The sequence below is a fragment of the Pristiophorus japonicus genome, chromosome 5 (assembly GCF_044704955.1).
Source record: "Pristiophorus japonicus isolate sPriJap1 chromosome 5, sPriJap1.hap1, whole genome shotgun sequence".
Classification (NCBI taxonomy): Eukaryota; Metazoa; Chordata; class Chondrichthyes; family Pristiophoridae; genus Pristiophorus; species Pristiophorus japonicus.
The window spans coordinates 218,486,677-218,509,480 of record NC_091981.1 but is presented as its reverse complement, the minus strand read 5'-3'; the positions used below and the strand labels follow the sequence as shown (position 1 = coordinate 218,509,480).

At 41.7% G+C, this 22,804-nt stretch overlaps 1 protein-coding gene across 1 annotated transcript in view; it reads left to right on the top strand.

Moving 5' to 3' along the window:
• Window positions 1-209: 209 nt before the first annotated feature.
• Window positions 210-22,804, top strand: part of LOC139264597 (sorcin-like) — a 29,269-nt gene continuing 6,674 nt past the window's right edge. The window contains exons 1-6 of the mRNA XM_070881320.1: window positions 210-295; window positions 12,581-12,742; window positions 14,952-15,021; window positions 16,830-16,873; window positions 20,213-20,360; window positions 22,458-22,571. Coding sequence (XP_070737421.1) covers window positions 272-295; window positions 12,581-12,742; window positions 14,952-15,021; window positions 16,830-16,873; window positions 20,213-20,360; window positions 22,458-22,571 — 562 coding nt within the window. The 5' untranslated portion in view covers window positions 210-271. The remainder of the gene's footprint in view (window positions 296-12,580; window positions 12,743-14,951; window positions 15,022-16,829; window positions 16,874-20,212; window positions 20,361-22,457; window positions 22,572-22,804) is intronic.

Sequence of the window (22,804 nt, the reverse complement as noted above, 5' to 3'; positions counted from 1 at the left end):
CAGAGAGGAGGGGGTGAGTGAAGGGAGGGACACCTGCAGTTGGAAAAATAACACCGACCGCTATCAAATACTTACCTGGCAGTAATTCATATACACTATTAAAAAGTATGAGATGGAAATTCCCTCTGCATTATCATGTTTTTGTCCATGTTGTTATTGGATTGGCCGGGCCGCCCCCCCCGGGTGTAAGTGAGTGCGGCCGCGATCCGGGCAGCAGGAAGCTGAGCGCGGGCTGGCGAGCACAGTCACCGACACACGGCCGCCGGCAGCAATGGCTTATCCTGGATATGGGGCGGTAGGTATCAGCTCGCCAGCGCCCGGGCTGCTCTCGTTGCGAAATGAACGGGAAGGGGTTGTGCAAAAAAAAAACCCCACTGAGAGCTGGGATGGGGTCGTGCTTGCAGTGAGAAGTTGAGGGCTAATTATTTTGGGGCGGAGGAGGAGAGGAAGGGGGAAGTGATGGAACAATTGTTGTCGCCGCCGCCAAGATCCCGTTAGTGTTTTACTCGCGCTATTGCATTTATGTTTAATTTAAAAACCTGTATTTTAACCAGTGTGCACACAAGTGAGCACATTGCAGGCATTCCCCACCCACATATTTGTGCAAACTACCAAGAGAAGAGCCGCCTCCTCCCCCCCTCCCCCCTCAGTCACACGGGGACGAGCATCCTTTGCAATGCTTCCGGGAACTTGGCCTGTGTGTGTGACTGGTGTTTGAAACAGCCGAGATGTGCGTGAGCTTCGGGCTACACGTGCAGTTGCCTTCATTGTTCTCTCTCCCTCCACCACCGCAGCTCGCCCTTTGCTTCTCCCTCTCCACGCCTCACGCTGCTGGGCTGCTTGTGCTGCACATTGATGTGCTGAGCCTCCCGCAGTTCCTTTCACTCTTGCCAGACTAAGATCTGGATGGATGTGGAGGGGGGGTGAAAAAGACCATTTGGCCTTTCCGAGAAAGAGCCCGCTGTTATTTGCCCCCCATTCCCCATCACATCATACAATTGCAAATTTCCACTATCCTATATGGAAGTCCGTTCTACACATGTTTTTTAAAAATCTTCATTGTATCAGTCTTAAATTTCCCTCGTGTGATTTTTGAAGCTGGGACCCATTGACCTACTATCAAAGGAGGGGCGGGTGGAGTTGAAGTACTATGATGAATTGAACTCTTCTATAGCATTTGCCCTGGATCGTGGTTGTGTAATGTAGCTGCAGGCCTTTTGGTAGCACTGCTTGGTTCCTCTGGGAAGTCTCAGTAGGTCCTGAAATCCTACTTGAAAGTGCTCTTTGGTGAGGGATGTTTGCAGATTGCCAGTAATTTGATTTTTTTCTTCCAGGTAAGAAAAAAAGCACTACTTGCTGGCTTTCCCTTCTCCCCTCCCAACATCACTTCCTTAACAAGTATGTGCAACTTCCAACCCTTCAACCAGTTTCTTGCCCAATCCCATATTTAACCGTGATTGCCCAGTTTTAAGCTTAAATGGCAGCCTCTCCTGTGGAACTTTGTCAAAGCCTTTTTGGAAACTTAGCAATACACAACAGGACTTTCCGTGGTCCACTTAGGATATCCCTTAAAAAAAAAAGTAAACAAATTGTCAGGGTCCTCCCCTACTGATGCTATGTTGGCTGCTATTTACTAGGTTATCATACAGAAAATCCTGAAGTTTACTGCTAACTGATTCCATTATTTTACCTGGTAGCAATGATTTACAGTTTCTTAGGTCCTTTGTTGCCTTTTTTGAAAATGGGTACCACATTAGCTTGTTAGTAATCTAGAGCGTCCTCCCCAGTGTCTATGATGACCAACAGAACCTGTCAAACCACATTCCTCTCTGTCTTAGGATAAATACCATCCATCCCGGGAAATTTCTTTGAGCTCTTTTACTCTGTTTAGGGCCTCTATCTCATTGATGTCAAATTGTTAATCCTCCTTTGATTGTGAAGGACCGATTCCTATTTTCCCTAGTGAATAGTTGGAGGAATGTTCATGCTCGGTTTCAGCCCATTAGCATCCTTTAGGGTGTTCTGACTGCCTTCCTACTGTTCTGGTACTTGGAAAAATGACTCACTGTTGTGTTTAGCGTCTGTAGCTTTTTAATTTCTGGGTTCCTCTTTGTCCCGTGACCTATGATTGTAATGTGATTCCAAATGTTTTTCTTTAATTCTGTTGTCCCCTGAAATGTTGGCCTTATTTTGTAGTGGTTTTTGTTTATTTTCCTTATTGGATTGTCTTGTTGATCCATTTAGCTGTTTATCTTACGAGAGATGTTCAAAAGGAAGGAGAATTTTTTTTCTCTTAGTAAAGAGATGGGCAGGTTCTTGCTTATAAATGCTGTCCATGCTTGTAGCCTCTAAATCTGATAAATAATTCTAGAGAACTTTGCAACATGTGCTGGCTGCACCATTATATCGCAGTCAGACTAATTTGAGAAAAGCTGCAGTCTGACTTTGCACACTACAATCATGATTTGAATTAGAAGTGGCATCAAGTTAAACTGACCTCAACAATTGGTTAGATGCTGGTCCAAGTTTGGATAGATGCTAGTACCTTGGTGATGGTGCTGAATACTATGTCCCTCTTGTAGAGGACCTGGGTGCATGCGTGCGCAATATGGTGAATGGTCTCTTTTCTATCTTGTCAGGCATTGTCTGGCAGTTTTTAGTTTTCTGATTGTGCATGAAATTTGATCAGCTATGATACTGAATGGCGGAGCAGGCTCGAGGGGCCAAATGGCCTGCTCCTGCTTCTATTTATATTCTTTTGAAAAGGACAGGAATTACACAATCCATTGTAGAATAGTGTTTACAGCATCCAGGATAAAAAAGGCAGCTCCAATAATCTGCCAAAAAGGATTAAATATGCTCAGCCCGATTGCTAGTCATAGGGAGACGGGGTGTCAGTGTGTTTCCCAGCACTGCTGGGTATAAAATGCCCAATACAATGAAGGAATCAAACCGTCATAATGTATAAACTAATCTGTTGTCGAGTGACACTTGGGGCCCATTGTTATCTTTTTGACTTTAGTGCTCAGGTGAGGTATGTAGCCTGTAAACTCACTGGAGAAGCTCTATGTTAAAGCTGTATTGTAAATGAGTCAGCTGATCTTCATTGGTCTTTGTACATCTTTTTCTCATCCATCTTCTCTGCTCTTCTGAAGGCGTTGCTCTCTTGCTGAAGTAAAGTTCCTTAGGCATCAGATTTCCTCTGATCTAACTGGCTGTTATTCATGCGTGAACCTTGGTTAGGCTATTGCGGGACAGGGAAGGCACAGCTGAGCCCTGTGCTGTCCCTATCTGACGGCCAAAATGTGCACGTCTGGCAGGGAACTTTGAATAATCAGTGAAGACCCTGGCTTTTTTTTGTTTGCTCCTTAATCTTGGACTGCTGACACCATTTGTGGACCCCTGCCATTTTAGCTGAGAATTGCTGAGTTAGCACATAGAGGAAATCAAAGGTAGGACTTTACTGGTCTGTATTGCTGATCTACTGGACAAACTTGCTGGGTCATTAATGATTTCCATCTATCTTAAACAATTCTGTCAGATTTTCTGCCTTGTTGGAGCTAGTCAAAACTCGATTAATTGCTATAAATACACTAATTTAGGGCGTGAACAGCATTATAAAATCTGACAGAATTGTACTGTAGGGATGTGCAGATGAAAGCTGTATGAACAGTGACCTTAGAAGGGGTACAGATTAAAATGGCTTCATTCTCTGAATCTGAATTCCACCTCGAAACATTTTTCATGTTTATAATTGTACAAAATGATCTTAACAAAAGGCCAGTCACCTGCAAACATAGAAAATAGGTGCAGGAGTAGGTCATTCGGCCCTTCGAGCCTGCACCATCATTCAATAAGATCATGGCTGATCATTCACCTCAGTACCCCTTTCCTGCTTTCTCTCCATACACCTTGATCCCTTTAGCCATAAGGGCCATATCTAACTCCCTCTTGAATATATCCAATGAACTGGCATCAACAACTCTCTGCAGTAGGAAATTCCACAGTTTAACAACTCTGAAGAATTTTCTCCTCATCTCAGTTCTAAATGGCTTACCCCTTATCCTTAGCCTATGTCTCCTGGTTCAGGACTTCCCCAACATCGGGAACATTCTTCCTGCATCTCACCTGTCCAGTCCCATCAGAAATTTATATGTTTCTATGAGATCCCCTCTCATCCTTCTAAACTCCAGTGAATACAGGCCCAGTCGATCCAGTCTCTCCTCATATGTTAGTCCTGCCATCCCGGGAATCAGTCTAGTGAACCTTCGCTGCACTTCCTCAATAGCAAGAATGTCCTTCCTCAGATTAGGAGACCAAAACTGAACACAATATTCCAGGTGAGGCCTCACCAAGGCCCTGTACAACTGCAGTAAGACCTCCCTGCTCCTATACTCAAATCCCTTAGCTATGAAGGCCAACATACCATTTGCCACCTTCACCGCCTGTTGTACCTGCATGTCAACTTTCAATGACTGATGTACCATGACACCCAGGTCTCATTGCACCTCCCCTTTTCCTAATCTGCCGCCATTCATATAATAATCCGCCTTCGTATTTTTGCCACCAAAGTGGATAACACCTCATTTATCCAAATTATACTGCATCTGCCATGCATTTGCCCACTCACCTAACCTGTCCGAGTCACCCTGCAGCCTCTTAGCGTCCTCCTCACAGCTTAGTGTCATCCGTAAACTTGGTTTAACAGACATGGTGGCATTTTTATTTGGGTTTCAATGATGCATTACTGGATGAGGACGAGTGTGCTGCTCTTGGTGGGGGGAAAAGAACTAAATGATTAATCAAACGGTTCAGATTAGGCGGTAATGTGGATTAGACACTGCTCTTTCATCTCCAGAAGGTAGGTTTTAATGCAGTGCCGACAGATGCCATGAAAGTTTTTATCTGTCAGGTTTAAGGGTTCAGTCAGAAATAATTGTTAATTTATTTTCCATTGGACAGAAGCCTTCAGAATAAATTGTCCAAATTTTGTAACTAAATTGCAATTTCACTTGTGCAATCCATGGAGCGGCTGGTGTGGGAAGTGGAACTTGTCACAGTGCTGTACGTGGTGTTCTTCAGAGATTGAGATAGGAAAGCGAGAGCTGCGCCTGATCTGCAGACACTTGACAATGACACTTGGTGCCTGGAAAGGGTCAACTCTAGATTGACCCATACCTGGAGGGCCCATCACATGACCTCCTACCCAACTGCACCCCATCCAGTCAAATAGCTGTCCCTGCCCCATCTCTCAAAATGTTGTTACTGAAGGGCAAAAGTGTTCGAAGAAAATGGGGGTGGGGCACTTTTTAAATTCCCCTATGATTTTTCTCCCGAGTTCCTCGCATCAGTGTTCAGGGGATTGATCTTTAATTGCTGAAGGCAATCCTGGAAGATTGGCAACAATATGCCCACAATGGGAACTTGCTTTTTCCCTGTGTTGACATCCATCACCATGGCGAATGCAGAGCTTTTTAAAAACAAAGCCATGTTTTTGCAATATGCATGTATTTTGGACATTCCTTGAGGCTGAAACCAAGTATAATCTGATTTTGGAAAAGTCTGCATCTGTTTCAAATCTGTAATTCTTAATTATGTTTAAAAATACTGTGAACCTTCTACGTTTTACGTTTAGAAAAAGCCACAGACAACTGCTTCATGTACTTTAGTATATAATAATGAAAGCCTGCTTAAAAATAGACATAAATGTTGTAAAACTATGGCCTTCAAACAGAAGGTTTGTGACTCCAAGAAACAGTTACACCCCTGTATTCGCAAATGTTTAATTTTGACACAGTTGCATCTGCTCCACCAGTGTCTGAATATAAATCAGCAGTTTCCAAAGTATTTTTTTAGTTTATAAATAATGGAAGAGTTTTGTATTTCAATTTATCACCATCTTGTAATATTTTTGAAATGCACAGATTAGATCATCTGAGGTTATTTAATGTTTAACATTTCCCATTATTTAAAATATGGTTCCTTCAGTGTGGTGCCCAATCTGGCTTCACTTGAACTCCACAGATCAAAGGTTAGCCGTGGGCTCAATGGCAGTAATTTTAACCGAACTCGCCAGGTGGGGAACCCATGGGATCGGGTGAAACGGCGAGATTGGGTGGGACGCCGATTTTTTACATCCCGCCCAGTATTACACTCCTTTGATTTCAGTGGAGAGTGAAATCGGGTGGGTGTAAAATCAGCATTGCACCTGATCCCGTCAGTTTCCCGATGCGCAGGTTAGCTTAAAATCACTCCAAATGTGTCCAATGATGTGTCACACTCCATAGAGCAAGTCTACATTAATACATAAGTTTCAGATATTTCTAGACAATGCCCATAGTGGAACAAAAGTTAACATTCTGACAGTATAAACCTAGCCTTTCGACTCCACCACTCTCCCCAAATTAGGGGCACATCTCTGGACATTCGGGAGCAAGGCTTCCCCAGCTACTAGAGTGAAGCCAGCCAGTCAGGCTGTAGAGATTTGTTGCAGAAGACTGAGCAAAATTTGGAGATGGTTGCTTGCCTGGGCCCCCTCTTCGTTTTGGCATGGACCTCGCCAACCTCTGGACCCCGTGGCCCCGGCATCCAGCATTCAAGGAGTGCAAATGACAGGAAACGGGACAGAGGCCATGTTCCCCTCGTATGCGTAGCTTTGCTGTTTTCTTACTTGCATACGGACAGGCATAGTAGAATGTAAAATGGTGGGGACACAATGCAGCAAGTCCTCAAGCTTTGCATCTGCATCTAGCCTAGATCTGCTGAAAAGTTGGCAATTTTGAGGTGGAAAGCCTAGACCATAAACCATAACCTGTGCCAGTAATCTGTAAAATGCACTTCTGCAGGGTGAATTAGGTTGTGGTGCAGGTCAGTGTGTAAACAAAAAATGAAGACTGAAAAATTAAGAGACCATTCCAATCAAGTAAAGAGCAGGCAGAGGTTAGTTTAATTGTGATAACATTGGGAATTACTGTTCCAAGTAACCATGCTCCAATTGTCTGTGCTTTCCCTTAAGGAGGTTATTCCTAGTGGGACAAGCTGCATTATTTTAGTACCTCATGTGAATTACCATTCTCTGAGAGTCTAGGCAGAGAGTTTTGGCTATTTGACAGTGGTATTGGCACAGATAAGTCAAGTCTTGTGGCATTAAGTAAGGACATTTTCCCCCTTCTTAGCCTGGGAATAGCGAAAACAATTAATAGTGCCTCCACTGTCACCAACCTAGCATGGACCAGCAGCGTAGGTTAAACCAGGGACCTTTTTCTTCAATTTTAAAAAAACCAGAAAATGCTGGAAATACTCAGCAGGTCAGGCAGCATCTGTGGAGAGAGAGAAACAGAGTTAATGTTTCAGGTCGATGTCCTTTGGTCAGAACTATAAAAGGTTATATATGTAACAGGTTTTAAGCAAGTACAGAGGCAGGGAAAAGGGGAGGGAACAAAAGCTCGAGGAACAGCACCTCATCTTTCCATTCGGCACTTTACAGCCTTCCGGACTCAACATTGAGTTCAACGATTTCAGACCCAACCTCTGCCCCTGTTTTTTGTACAGCAGCTGCTGCTGATGATTCTGATGCTGATGATTCTGATACAGGTGGACCTCTGATCCCAGCACTCTTGGGACCAGAGAATCTTTCGAGCCACGGGAGGTCAACTGGTGACAACTCTGCTGACAACGACCCGGACGCGTTTTGCGCATGCACAGAAGCCTACTGCGCATTTAGTCGTGCAGAGTCACTCCGTATTTTTAAATCCTCGGGCACAGCTTTGGCGCATCAGTCAGCCGCCTGCCTTTACCTTTCTGTTCCTTGCCCAGTCCACTTACCTCAATGAACACCAACACCTCAAAAAAAGACATATACACACAAAAAAAACTAGAGGTCGGAGATAAAGTGGAGGATAAAGTCAAGGGAGCGATGCCAACCCTTGCCCACAATCCTACTCCCAGCGCAGCGCCAGTTTGTGTGTAAGCCGCGAGCAGAGCCTCCTCGCACTGAGACACACACACACACACACACCAAACCCTCCCAACCCCCCCACCCCCCCCGGAGACCGGGGAGAGGGGGAAATTGTTGGCTCAGCCCGGCACTGCAGCCAGTCAGGCAAGCAGAGGCGGCCTCGGCAGCGAGGAATGCGTGTCGAACCACAGCACCAGCCAGTGTGTAAAACCTCCAGCTGGCCAGGGCAAGGCTGTCGAGATTTGTCATTCAAAATGCATCACACGTACATTTAACACGTGGAGCCACAAGTTTTTTTTCAATGGAAGTTGCCCACGCCGGGGCTGATGCCGGACCTGGGATGTTTGTGGACTAAAGAGTCCCGGACTGGAGAGGTACAACCTTTATTCCCATTTACACCTCCTCTATGCCCCTCTCTTTGTTTCTTTACTTGTCCCATTACCATCTCCTTTTGCCATCACCCCTTTTGTCATTTAATCTCTCCTGCCTCCCACCCTATCTCAAACCTTCCCTTTTTCTTCTGCATGACTTAGAACCACACTAAGCATTATATTTATCAGCTGCGTTATCCCGAAAGGTTGGAATCTTAGTTTGGAAAACAAGCTCACTGGATGTTGGGTGGTGCAGTGGGTTAGACACGTCTTTCATCTCCGGGGTCTAGGTTGAAATCCAGTCTAAACTGACTGGATGAAAGGGTCCTATGTGAAATTTTAAACCGTTTCAACCATTTCCTACTGGACAAGGGCCTACAGCACAAAATTGGCCCTAATTTGGCACTAATTGACATTCTCACTCCAAGAAGCCACAGGTTGGCTGGTGTGGTTGATATAACTGGTGTGGTTGGAGGAGCTTTGTATGGGGAGCTTAACTTTGCATACGGCTGTGCTGTGCTCTGAATGCTGGATGCTACCGGTACTGGGTGCTTGAAATGGAAAGTGTCCCACTCCCCAGCAGCTTGATGTGCACAATAATGAAAAGAAAATGATCAAACAAAACAAAATCTGCAGTACAGAGGAATGCAAACTAAGAAAATCTGCACAGATTTGTTCATGTTTTGTTTGTACGTGTTTAGATAAGATCTTCTATTGGGAACATCGACTGCTGGAGGACCAGAAAAACTTGCATTTTGAATACTGTACTAACATTGGAGAAAAATGTCCTGCAATGTGCAAAGTGGAAATAAATTGCATCTACATACAAATAATTGATCCAGGAAGTTTAGGAGATTCACAGACATTACAATAATTGCTGATCTAGACAATTCTATTCAGACCCAGTGTTAATCTTGTAAACTAAAGGATTAAATAGATGAACACGCTACTCTTTCAATGTTTTTGGCTTTAAATTTAGACTTGAGCATATCAGCCGAAAAGAAAATAATTTCTCTTAAGCTTTCTTGCACAATGCGTTGTCCTAGTTGTGTTGGGTACCTGCTCGAATGCCACTTCTATAGTTGGCAATTCAGATGGTGCACATAATTGAGTAATGTCCCTCCTTGTAGGAAAATGGCAGACCATTTATCTATCGACCTGGGCCAAAGGCCCAATCCTCAATGCTGCTGCAAGCATGTGTTTTTTTTTTGTTTGAAGCCAAAAGTTGAAAACTGCCTGCCTCACAGTTTGTATTCTGAATATGTATTTGTGTTTCAGGGGTTTTCACTCTTCTGTTGATAGCCATATCTTTGGTCTGCAAAGCTCACAATAGTAACTTCTGGTAGCCAAATATCTTATCTATTTTGTAGGTTAATCTATAGATTTACATATTGCTGTACAGTGAGTGACGAGTTAATACACGAGATAAAATCAACCTTTGTGTTGCTGTAAGCGTATGTTTATCTTGATTTTATGAAAGGAGTGTGTGTGGTTGGCGTCCTCCATTTTAAATATGTTCAAGAAATTTCAAAAGCACAAACCCATTGATTTCAAGCAGATGTGTAGTTTAAGTAAATTATACCATATTTGGATATGTGCAAAAAAACAAAGGGCCAGGAAGAAATGTACAAAGTGAGTAATGGCACTATTTTTTAAAATTGGGACTTTTGTAGGAAAGCAGCTTTCTGTGGGAAATGGAAGTGAGGCTACTTCTTGTAATCAGGTTACCAGGAAACGTACAACAATCTAACCAATTAGAAATGCAAGTGCTAGAAATCTAGATTCATTAATAATTAGGTTCTGCTCTTTTTTACATTTTAAACCTGAATATTGTAATTGGAACCATTATCTTTTTTAGTGATGTGAAATAAGACCTGCTCTAACACGTTGAAGTAATTTGGATGACAATTGCCTTTTGTAGTAAATTAAGAAAAACACAGTGGACTTGTTTGCATGTGATCATTTTTCTATATTAAAAAAAACTAATGCATTTTAAACATTTTTAAAATTGTATGTATGTACTTTAATTCAAAAATATGCTGACTGACCTAAAAATATGTAGGAAGAATAAAGTGGAACTCCCAGCACAATATTTTAGATGTGAAACTTGTGGATCATTTTGCTTATGAGAACAACTTGCTTTTAGTCAGTTTTGAGCTCATCCAGATAGTCCTGTAGAATATCACCTTTTATTTAAGCTGTCATTATATACAATGCTTATGGATGCAGGACTGACTCATGATGCAAACACCGGCTTCACTCATGAACAAAGCTCTGATGTGATTGTATGGTGTGAAGAAGTGAATTTAGCTAGATTCTAATGTTTTTGTGCGTTCTTTTTCTTTTTTCTGATTTTGGGTGGGTGGGGGGGGAGAAAAAGCTGCCGTTACATTTACCCACCTGATTTAAACTTTTTAGCCCCAAACTCTCATACCTGGGCACCACCAACAATTGAACAGTTGTGTTTTCCAGAAGGTGTTTCAGGCCATACTACTTGTCTCTGTCTATTTCTATCATGGACAGCTCATTTCTGCCGGTGGGTTTTTAGCAGGTTAACACTCCATGATCATTTACCTAACCTATCTGGCTCCACTGGGAAAGGGGGCCTATTTATAAAAGTAGGCCAATAGAATTCTGGAACTAGGCAAGTATCACCTCACTGGGATTCACATGTGTATTCCCTTAAAGGGGCAACTATATTTAAAATTTAAGGAGTTTCTGGCCCAACCATGCTGAAAATAAACAAATTTAATCAAACCTTTGACGATAGATAAACAAAATTAAAATCCTTCGCAATGCCCACTGATCAGGAATGGCATCTAGTTAACGGACAGATGCCAGATGTTGCTCAACTCTAGGCACGTTCTAGCTGAAATTGTGAGTAAACTGTGAGTCACGGTGAGAAGAATTACCACTGAGTTTCACAGGCCCTACCTACAGAAAGGGTTAACACAAGTCGCACCACGAACAGCGTGCTGAGTTCCACTCGTGCATTTCTATTCAACAAAATCATCATAGGCAGTCCCTCGGAATCGAGGAAGACTTGCTCCCACTCCTGAAGTGAATTCTTTGGTGGCCGAACATTCCAATACGAGAGTTGGGGTTGTCCACGAGGGTCCTGACGTTCCAGGTCCCGGACTTCATGTTAACGGAGTGGAAGATGCCCGTGCATGAGTTCTTTTAACGTGGCGTGGTCATTGCACAATGGCTACCACACGGGCTTTGTTGAGCGAGGTTTTAATCCAGTGGCAAGGGGGTCCAAGACGACTGGAGACCAGGCACTGCTATATGGGCCTAGTTGCCTACGGCGAGATGTTGGCCATAGGCTCGGCGCTGGGTAGCGCCCTTGGCCAACTAGAGCATTCGGGAAACCCTGCCTGAACATCGATGTAAAGTCAAACAAAACTGTGTCTGGTTCAGGGTTCCCAGTCATTTTACCACAGTGGCCATTTCAACCATTGTAAATTATTCTATCCCACATATAGTTTAAAACTGAAACCTCTTGTTCAAACACCCCGTATGGAGGTTCAACGCTGACACATACTAGGGAGACTTTGCGAGAAAAGGACAAAAGGAACTTTTTAATGCTAAATTTCCTTTTTTTTTTAATAAAATCAGTCTTAAAATGTGATTTGTAAATTCCAATTTCATGAAGGAGAATCTGAGTTGACAAAAAGCATTAAATTACTCTTCACGAGGTTAAATTTTAAACATTGGTTTGTGCCCAGTCAGCAAAAATGTGGCATATGTCTTGTGCCAAATTTCATTATCTGTGTTATTGTGGCCGCCTTAAATCCTGTTTTGATTTGTGTCCTGGTCAGTAGAAATATGTAGCTCAGTGAGATTTTGACTCCTCCCTTCACAACTAAAGAAAATCCTATTTTTGTTTGCCCCCCCCTCATTTTTGTAATTGAATAAAAACTTTTTCACAAGTGATTGTTCTCTCGACACAGTGGCCTGATTTAGCGAATGGATAAGTGGTAATGTTCTCTGGCCTCTGCCGGGACTGACTAGAGGTCCTAAAGGCAGCTAGTTGGTGAGATCAGCCGGGTTGGTTTTAATGCCATTGTTCTAAAATGAATTCTCAAGACATTGCTGCAAACAATTAGTGACACACCGACATTTAAAACCCTCACATTAAATGTTACACTACTTTATTAATCATGTTTAATTTTGCAGTTGAAGCCTTTTGACATAGGTGTTGGCTGATCTGTTATGGCTGGTATAATTTTGTTGTTTTTGCTCCCTTTAGCAATTTACTCCGTACGGTGGGGCACCGGGAGCTCCCGGTGGAGCAGGATATGCAGCATCTGGTGCTGGGTATCCAGGGGCTCCTGGAGCTGGAGGTTACGGAGCGTTCGCAAGCCAACAGCAGGACCCGCTCTACCAATATTTTGCTACAGTGGCTGGTCCAGTAAGTCCACTCACATTCATTACATTAAGATTTGTAAACTTATGAAGGCACCCAGATACAACAACAACTTGTATTTATATAACATCTTTAAACATAGTAAAATATCCCAAGGCGCTTCACAGGAGTGTTAAAAGAAAAAACAAATAAATTTGACCGAGCCACACAAGAAGAAATTATGGCAGATAACCAAAAGCTTGGTCAAAGAGGTAGGTTTGAAGGAGGAAAGGGAGGCGGAGAGGTTTAGGGAGGGAGTTCCAGAGCTTGGTAACAACAGCAACTTACATTTATATAGTGCCTTTTAATTCAGTAAAACATCCCAAGGTGCTTCACGAGCGTAATAAAATTTAATACCGGGCCACGTGAGATATTAGGTTGGTGACCACAAGCTTGGTCAAAAAGGTAGGTTTGAAGAAGAGAGAGCAAGATGGAAAGGCCGAGAAGGTTAGGGAGAGAATTCCAGAGCTTACGGCCTTGGAAGCTAAAGGCACAGCCGCCATTGGTGAAGCAATGAAAAATGGGGATGCGCAAGAGACTAGAATTGGAGGAGCGCAGAGATCTTGAAGGGCTGTAGGAGATTAGAGATGGGGAGGAGCGAGAACATAGAGTGATTTGAAAACAAGGATGAGAATTTAATATTGATGTGTTGCTTAACTGGGAGCCAATGTAGGTCTGAGCACAGGAGAGATGGGTGAACAGGACTTGGTGCGAGTTATGACACGGGCAGTAGAGTTTTGAATGAACTCAAGTTTACGGAGTGCAAGGTGGGAGGCCTACCAGGGGACCATTGGAATTGGAGTACTGCGTGCAGTTTTGGTCACCTTACTTAAGGAAGGATATACTAGCTTTGGAGGGGGTACAGAGACGATTCACTCGGCTGATTCCGGAGATGAGGGGGTTACCTTATGATGATAGATTGAGTAGACTGGGTCTTTACTCGTTGGAGTTCAGAAGGGTGAGGGGTGATCTTATAGAAACATTTAAAATCATGAAAGGGATAGACAAGATAGAGGCAGAGAGGTTGTTTCCACTGGTCGGGGAGACTAGAACCAGGGGGCACAGCCTCAAAACACAGGGGAGCCAATTTAAAACCGAGTTGAGAAGGAATTTCTTCTCCCAGAGAGTTGTGAATCTGTGGAATTCTCTTCCCAAGGAAGCAATTGAGGCTGGCTCATTGAATGTATTCGAATCACAGATAGATAGATTTTTAACCAATAAGGGAATTAAGGGTTACGGGGAGCAGGCAGGTAAGTGGAGCTGAGTCCACGGCCAGATCAGCCATGATCTTGTTGAATAGCGGAGCAGGCTCGAGTGGCTAGATGGCCTACTCCTGTTCCTAATTCTTATGTTCTTGTATTGAGTCGAGGTAACAAAGGCATGGATGAGAGTTTCAGCAGCAGATGAGCTGAGGGGCAGAGACAGAGGTGGAAGTAGGCAGTCTTGGTGATGGAGAGGATATGGGGTCGGAAGCACCACTTGGGGGTTAAATGGGGTGCCCAGGCTGCGAACGGTCTGGTTCAGCCTTGCAGTGGGATGGAGTTGGTGGCCAGGGAAAGGATGGGGACCAAAGATGGTAGCTTCGGTCTTCCCAGTATTTAAACTGGAGGAAACTTCTGCTCATCCAATTATGGATGTCGGACAAGCAGCTTCTGGATACCCAATCAGCACCCATAGCTCATTGGTTAAATGCAGAACAGGCCTGGTGTCATATCTGGCACGGGCCTTGCGTCGGTGGAGACCGGAGCACGGTGAGAGCTCTGTTGAATTTCTGCCTTTTTTGGGCACAAACCCAATTTCTAGCCATTGGTGTTTATTATGATTCAGAATTGTGGCCGTTCTAATGGTGGACTATGAATATAAGGAGTAACTTCCTGTATGGTTCATTATAAAATTGACCTCCAGTGGCTGACGTTTGTTAACAAACATTATTCCTGTCTGATTGTGTTGACAGTGTGATGTATTTTATTTATTTTCAAATCTACTTTACTTACTGATTTAGTATCAATTGATACTGTAGTCACAGGTGAAGCAATGAATTGTACCCCCCCCCCCCTCCCCCCAACCTAATTTTTTACATTTTCTCTCTTCTATTTCTTGCAGACAATAAATTCAGTCTGTGACCCTACTGATGTGTCAAACTCCTGATGAATATTTTCTGTACCTTGTAGCAGTGTCGTCTTTTAGCCTGATGTGTACCTTTTCCTTCCTGTAGGATGGTCAGATCGATGCTGAGGAACTTCAAAGATGTCTTACTCAATCTGGCATCAGTGGCACCTACAAATGTAAGTTGTAAATGTTTATAAAATACACTGACCAGGATTATTGGTTCAGTTTTCTGTGTTCAGTGCAGTATGCGCATCCAATCCAAAAGTCTGTAGGAAAAATAAATTGGAAGCATTGTCAGTCACTTCTATCTGTGGAGCTGATTGTTGGATCCCTGTTCCTTGTGTGCGAGACTATGAATCACGCACTACATCAGGAGCTGTCAGAGATTGCAATGAGCTGTGCAAAGCTCCGGCTTGCTTGTTGGCCTTGCAGTAGAAATCATCGTTCTGTGCTCTCCGTAGCCACAAGGGGCAAGTTTTGTGTAACAGCTGCCATTGTTCTAATTGCCTCTGTCTGCCCCTTTTTATGCCATCTATCATGCAAAGGAAAATATGAACACTGTAGAACAAAAATCATTCAAGCAAACCGTTGATTTTTTTTTTGCTAATTTTTTTTTAATTATCTTCTACTTAATTCACTTCACATTTGGCAAGCAAACAAAGTAAATCTACTTTGTCATACTCATTTGGTAGGACACTCACCTCTGAATCAGAAGGTATTTAAAGTTTATGCTTCATTCCAAAATTTGAGCACGTGATCGGGGTGACCTTCCATTCCATTATCGAGGGAGTGTCGCATTGCCAAAGAGTAAGTCCTCCCTCAACCAATGTCACCCAAAGAGCAGATTTACCAGTCATTAATTTAATTGCTGTTTGTGGCATCTTACTGAAGGTGAAATACATTTGCATCACATTTGAATTATTTTTTGATGTGCACTGTGAAATATTTTTGAGATGTTTGAGACTTAATAAGGCACTGCTTCAAGATGGTAATGTACAATTGGAAATCCCACACCACTTGCTTATTGACTTGTTCATTTCCACTTTTTAAACATCCCCTCAATGCTTCTTTGTATTAACTAGCTTCTTTTGAGTTTAAATTGTTACATTTTTTTAAAATTTGCTATCGTGCAAGGCATGCAATTGTTTAATCATGTTCTGTCCATTCTACATTCAGGTGGCAAGGACTCCAAAGAAGACACCTTATAACATTTAACATTTAGAACCCTTTGGTTGCATATTGGTAACACCACAGTTCCATTAAATTGATGTTTAATATGTACTAAAAGGTGGACATTGCCCTTAGTGCAAAGTTTATGTTTCAAATATGTTACTAGTCCTTAATCACATCCTGCTGATTTATAATAAATCTTAGTAAGATATTGTAGCTTTGGCTTGCAAAGTAGTTGTTATATTTATTTTTAACTACTGGCTATAAATCTCAATGTCTCCATCTCTGTTTCCTCCCCTATGCTCATACTATGTGTATTACAAGCGCATAGATTTTTTTGTCCCCAGCAAACCTAATAGTTGAATTTGGACCTTGTAAACCTCCCCACTGTCCTGATCAATATTTATCTCTCGACCCACATCATGAAAACAGATTAACTGGTCATCAGCTGATTGCTGTTTCTGGGAGCTTGTGTGTAAATTGGCTGCCACCTTTCCTACATTACAACAGTGACTACACTTCAAATATACTTAATTCACTGTTACGTACTTTGGGATGTCCTGAGGTTGTGAAAGCCGCTATATAAATGCAAGTCTTTTTCCGACCGTTAACGTTTGGACATCCCTATGCCAAAGAATGCTACAGTACCCAGTGAGCACTGGGGAAGGAAATAATTTAAACAAAATAATCAAGTGGTTAATAAGTGTATGTGATCTACCGTACTGGTGCAAACAGTTAAATAGTTTTTACTGCAGAATGCACATTTCGCAAGATGAATTTTGTGTGATACTGTAACCCACTTTTTTTTCTACAGCATTCAGCATGGAGACCTGCAGGCTAATGATTTCCATGTTAGATGTATCCTTTCATTAAAAAGTATTTATTTACTACAGAATTATAGTGCTTTTAACTATGAGCAGTTCTGTCTGCCATAAGATTGACCAGTTGAATTTTCTCATGGGAAGATGGTTGATGGACTGTCGGCTGTCATGTTTTGTTACAGTAGAAAATCAAAATATTTAGAGATGTCGGACAAATAAAAAGGAATGATGTGTAAAGATTCCATTAGCTAGGTTTTCTTTATTTTCTGAAGGTGTTTATTCCCTTACCCCTTCCCACTGCATACAAGCCTCGAGTCTCTTCAGATAATGAAGTAGTTCATACCCGCATGCAGCAAGACCTGGACGACATTCAGGTTTGGGCTGATAAGTGGCAAATAACATTCGTGCCAGGCAATGACTAACTCCAACAAGCGAGAGTCTAATTGCCACCCCATGATATTCAACGGCATTACCATCACTGAATCCCTCCACCATCAACACCCTGGGGGGGGGGGGGTCACCATTGACCAGAAACTTAACTGGACCAGACACACCTACTGTGGCCACAAGAGCAGGACAGAGGCTGGGTATTCTGCAGTGAGTGTCACCTCCTTGCTCCAAAATCCTTTCCACCAAGGCACAAGTCAGGAGTGTGATGGAATACTCTCCACTTGCCTGGATGAGTGCAGCTCCAACAACACTCTAGTACAACACCATCCAGGACAAAGCAGCCCGCTTGATTGGCACCTCATCCACCACCTTAAACATTCACTCCCTCCACCACTGGCACACTGTGGCTGCAGTGTGTTTCATCCACCAGATGCATTGCAGCAACTCGCCAAGGTTTCCTCAACAGCACCTCCCAAACCTGTGACCTCTACCACCTAGAAGGACAAGGGCAGCAGGTGCTTGGGAACACCATCATCTGCAAGTCACACACCATTCTGACTTGTAAGTATATCGGCGTTCCTTCATAGTTGCTGGGTCAAAATCCAGGAACTCAGTAACAGCACTGTGGGAGTACTTTCAACACGTGGACTGCAGCAGTTTAAGAATGTGGCTCATCACCACCTTCTCAAGAGCAATTAGGGATGGGCAAAAATTGCTGGCCTTGCCAGCGACGCCCTCGTCCCAGAAACAGATTTAATAAAAAAGTCTCGCATCTGTTTCAGTAGCTGTTTGCTACTCCGTAGCCAATAGGGTATTGAAAGAATTCTATAACTTAATTGAAGAAATCATTATTTATGTCTTCTCTGAATTGAATAGATCTGGCAATACAACTTAGATTGTATTGGTCTGCATGTGATGAACTGCTGACCCAACCCTATTTCCATGTTTTTATAGATCTTAAGATTTCAACTTTTGAATTTGATATAAAGTGGCATTAATGCACCAGGTCATTGTTAAACAATAGTTTAAGTGTAGGAGGACAGGGGAGAAATGTGATGGTAACCCAATATGGGTGCCCCCCCCTCCCCCATGTTGATTGATGAATGTGGGCATATAGTTGGCTTAAAGATCTCTGAAAATTCACGTAAATGTATTACTGTGGCTGTAAAGTCCTGTCCACTCAGTACAGATTCACACGAGGCATGTAGTGAAGTCAAGGTCACTCTGGACCTGCACCTTTATTTCACAGCTCTGGAATGCTGCACTTGCCTGAGACCTGTCCTTATATACTTGTCTCTTGCATGTGCACCCCTGGTGGTAAGGTATGCTGGTGATTACAGGTCATATCTTATTACAGTCATGTATAGCATGTTAGGATACAGTTATATATAATAATGCAAGATACATGACAGTGGCCTATGACGGTAACTGTTAGGTGCAGATAGACTTAGCACCTGTTCAGAGCATGACAATAAATTAAATCAAAACTAAAATACACATTTCTAAAATAACCAATAAAGATAATTGGAAAACTTGAATATAATCATTTTTGCTCTGTTACTTTAGTGAAGTGTTTTTGAAATTCTAAATTGTAAGGCATTTGTGCACATTGAATGGGTCTGAAACTGAGTGAGGAGGATCATTTTCACTAGCAATCCTTAACTATAGTGATTTGGAATTAAATTCAGTGTAATAACTGATGTGGACTTCTTGTGGAACGTATTCTTGTGTCAATTTTAACTGAAGGAGTTCTAGGGTATGCAGAATGAAAAATTAAATGGCAAGGTAATTAAATGGCTTTTATAAAATGAAAGATTTGATTTCCTGCCTTTTGGACAAGATGTTGAATGGACTACGCTAGACATGGCCTCATATTTGTCATGGTTGATGATAAACTTCAAAATGGCACTTTATGCCAGTTGTAAGGTGAAGTTTAGAGTCCATAGATAAAATAAACAAGGAAACAGAAATTAATGCATTTCTCTCCTTCATGCCCCACCATCAATTTTACAGAAAAAAGGATCTATCGTATTGTGACGGGCCCATTAGCCCGTCAGTTATTTAGCTTCAGATGTATAACATTGTCTATATCCTCTCTGTGAATAGTGGGTGGTTAGGGGAGAGACTTTTAAGGAATAGAGAAAATACAAATCAAGTCGACACTATTGGGAAAATCTCCTGTTATAATTTGAAGGGATCAAATTCTGCTCTCCTGTGGCACTGAGAGATATTTGAAGCCTGCTGGTAGCAAAATCCAACTCATCATAGGGCATAGTCCAGATTGTGTCATGTGTGAATTGGCAGACATGAGGAATGCCAGGATTTCTGCAGATACATTTACAGGCTCTGTTAAGAGACTGTGTTGAAGAGAAATACATGTTAATTAAAAACAATTTTTATTGCTGATTAAAAGCTTGAGGTTTTTTCAGGCTTTTTTGTGTAAAAGAAAGGAAGAAAAAAAGTCCCAAGAAAGCTGACCACTCCAAAAAAAAATGTACAACTGAAAAGCAGCCCTGAATAAAGGCCTATGGTCAAGATCCCCTAAATACAGGGAAGATGTTTGAGTGTCTGCACCGCATCCACTTCGGGCATTACACAGAATTTACAGCACAAACAGGCTATTTGACCCCACAGGTCTCTGCTGGTTTTTATGCTCCACACGAACCTCTTCTCACCTTACTTCATCTAACCCTATCAGCATATCTTTCTATTTTTTCCTTCATGTACTTATCAGTGCAGTGAAGTATTGATTCAGATCAGTCCTTTCTACTCCTATGAGATGAGCTATGCACCATACGTTTGGTGCTTGGTACGTTTTTTAAAAATTGGCTAACAGTTGACGTTTGCAGGCTCCAGTTCAAGTTACTTCTTTAACCTTTGCATTTGTTGATTAGTACCATATTACTGCTGAATTTTGACTTCAATATTTGTTTAGCAGTAAATGATCATTGTCAAAGACTTTTTGTCCCTTAATGTTAATTCCCAGCGAGATATGTCTGCCACTATGGGCTTTGCAGAGTTCAAGGAGCTCTGGACCGTTTTGAATAGCTGGCGGCAGAACTTCGCTACTTTTGACCGAGACAGGAGTGGAACTGTGGAACCCCAGGAACTACAACAAGCTATTAGTGCTATGGGTAAGTCACAGGTTTCATGCATTCCATTCATTTAATGATTTCTCTATTCACCTCCCCACCCTCCAGCTGCAGAAACACTGCAATTGCCTCCAACACACCAAAAGCTAGAATAATAAAATATTCTTATTCCCATGATTTAAGATAATTTTCTAAGATATAATCAGGTCTCTGCACTTGCAGATGACCTTAAATACAGTATCATAATTCATTAGCAAGTAACTATACAGAAATTAATAATTGCTCCAATTGTGTAGACTACTGAGTGGAGAAGCTCCCCTAATGGGAGGAGAAAACCTGTGGGCAGTGACCCTGACTGCTTTTACTTTTTTCTTAATGATGTGTCTACAGCAGCTCTGGTCTGCTAATTATAAGAAGGGTATTGTTCCCCTTAAAGGGGCATGGAGATTAGCACTTTAAGCTACGAGGAAAAGTTGGTCCTGTTTTATTTAGAAAGTAGGGGCACTTTAAGGTGATCTAACTGAAATTTTCAAAGTTATGAAGGGAATTTGCAAAATTAATCCAGCCAAATTGTTTGCTTGAGGTGAAAGGTTTACCTACTAGGGGTATACATTTTTTTTTAAATTAGCAATTTAAGTGTAAGAACAGGAGTCAGATGAAACACTCTTTCCCCCAACGGATAATAGCGTTATCGAATAACGAATCAGCAGCTTGAGTTAATATTGAACAATATGGGGCTGTACCAAAAGAATAGGTAGAGAGATCATAAGGCATTAGAAATCAGGCAATTGCAGTAGTTACATATTTTTCCGAAAAGGCAAAGATTTTAAAAGATAATGATTATATAGTAAAATAAACTGCCATTTGGATGCTGTTTAGTGGAGCTTTGTGCAAGCTAAGAACTTGGATTGCCTGAACAGTGTTCTGGAGCCAGCAATACAATATTGGTGGTACTGGCTCCACATTGATATCCGTAGGTACTGGTCTCAAATTAACATCTTATTTGTAACAGTCATTATTTTCCTTTTTATTTAGAGTGAGGGGTTAATGAGATGCAAGTGCTTGAAATGCAATATTATGTGGTTCTGATACAGATCTTTTGACTGTTTCAGCCTTAGTTTCTTTATTATAAACATAACTCTGTTCTCCATAAACAATTTTGCCCATTCTGCAATATTTTCATGTATCTCTGAAAGAAATTCTGTATCACTCCCCCTTCAAATACAATACATTAACATGCTGCGGAGAAAATGTTGAATTTCATTAAAGGTTGCAAAACTATGTAAGCAAGGCCAGCTTCCTTTTGGACTGAACTTTCTTCTGAAGCTTGCAAAGCTACACAAGAGTTGGTCCTCAAAGACTAATTTCCACAATGTGTTTCAAAATATTTTAAAAATCTAGACTTCATAAATTTTTAATTCACTTTGAAAATGTTGCTGACTATTTTGACAAAACCAATTGTTGCATTTACTACTTCCAACTTTGATCAGCTTTTGAACTGCCAGGTTATGATCTTCAGGGATTTAAACCCCAATCATATTTTATTGACCATGTTCTGGCATTCACCATTACTTTTCTAGGCTTTGCAGGAACAATTTTCTTTTGCTTTAAAAAGGAAATCCTGATACAATTTTTGTCTGTAAAATTGGCAGATCCCCCATTTTGCAATCAGGATTGCAAATAGCTAGGCTATCCCATCAGCCATTTTAGTATAACACCAACATAATACGTTTTACTTTATAAAAATCTTAGACAATGTTCAGGGAAGGCTCTGGGGCAATATCTTAGATTTTTTTTTAAATACCTAATGACATAATTTTTTAAGTACAGCTGTATTAAAATATCCCAAGAACTGATGCATTACTGTGTACATTCTTGAGATTTATAAACCGTCTGTTCTACATTGTGATCATATAAATTCTGCAAATCATGTCAAGATATGCCTGGACATATTTGAATTTTGTGTCTCTCACCACAAGACAACCCCCCCACCTCCCAAAAAAAAATCCAGTTAATTATCCAGTTCTTTTGTAACCTGAATTTTCATGTAAAAAGTGCTGTTTCATACAGATTTATTATCAGACATGTATAAAGATTGTGTAACATTTTAAAACATTTTCTGTCCATTTCATTGATTAGGGTACAGATTGTCTCCCCAAGGTTTGAACGGAATAATAAAGCGATATAGCACCCAGGGGAAGATCTCGTTTGACGATTACGTAGCCTGTTTTGTGAGACTCCGGTCTCTGACAGGTACGCATCTCCTTTTGAGAATGCAGTGCATTGTACCATATACTGAATAGATTTTCAAGTTTTTTCAGTCTTCTGTGCTCGTGATATTGTTCAGACTTTTTAACACCTTATCTAACTTTCAGATTTTTGAAAAATTCAATCTCTGGATGCGGGCGTCACCAGCAAAGCTGGCATTATATTACCCAACTCTAGTTGCCCTGAGAATATTTATCCTATTTTCCTTTAAAAGATGC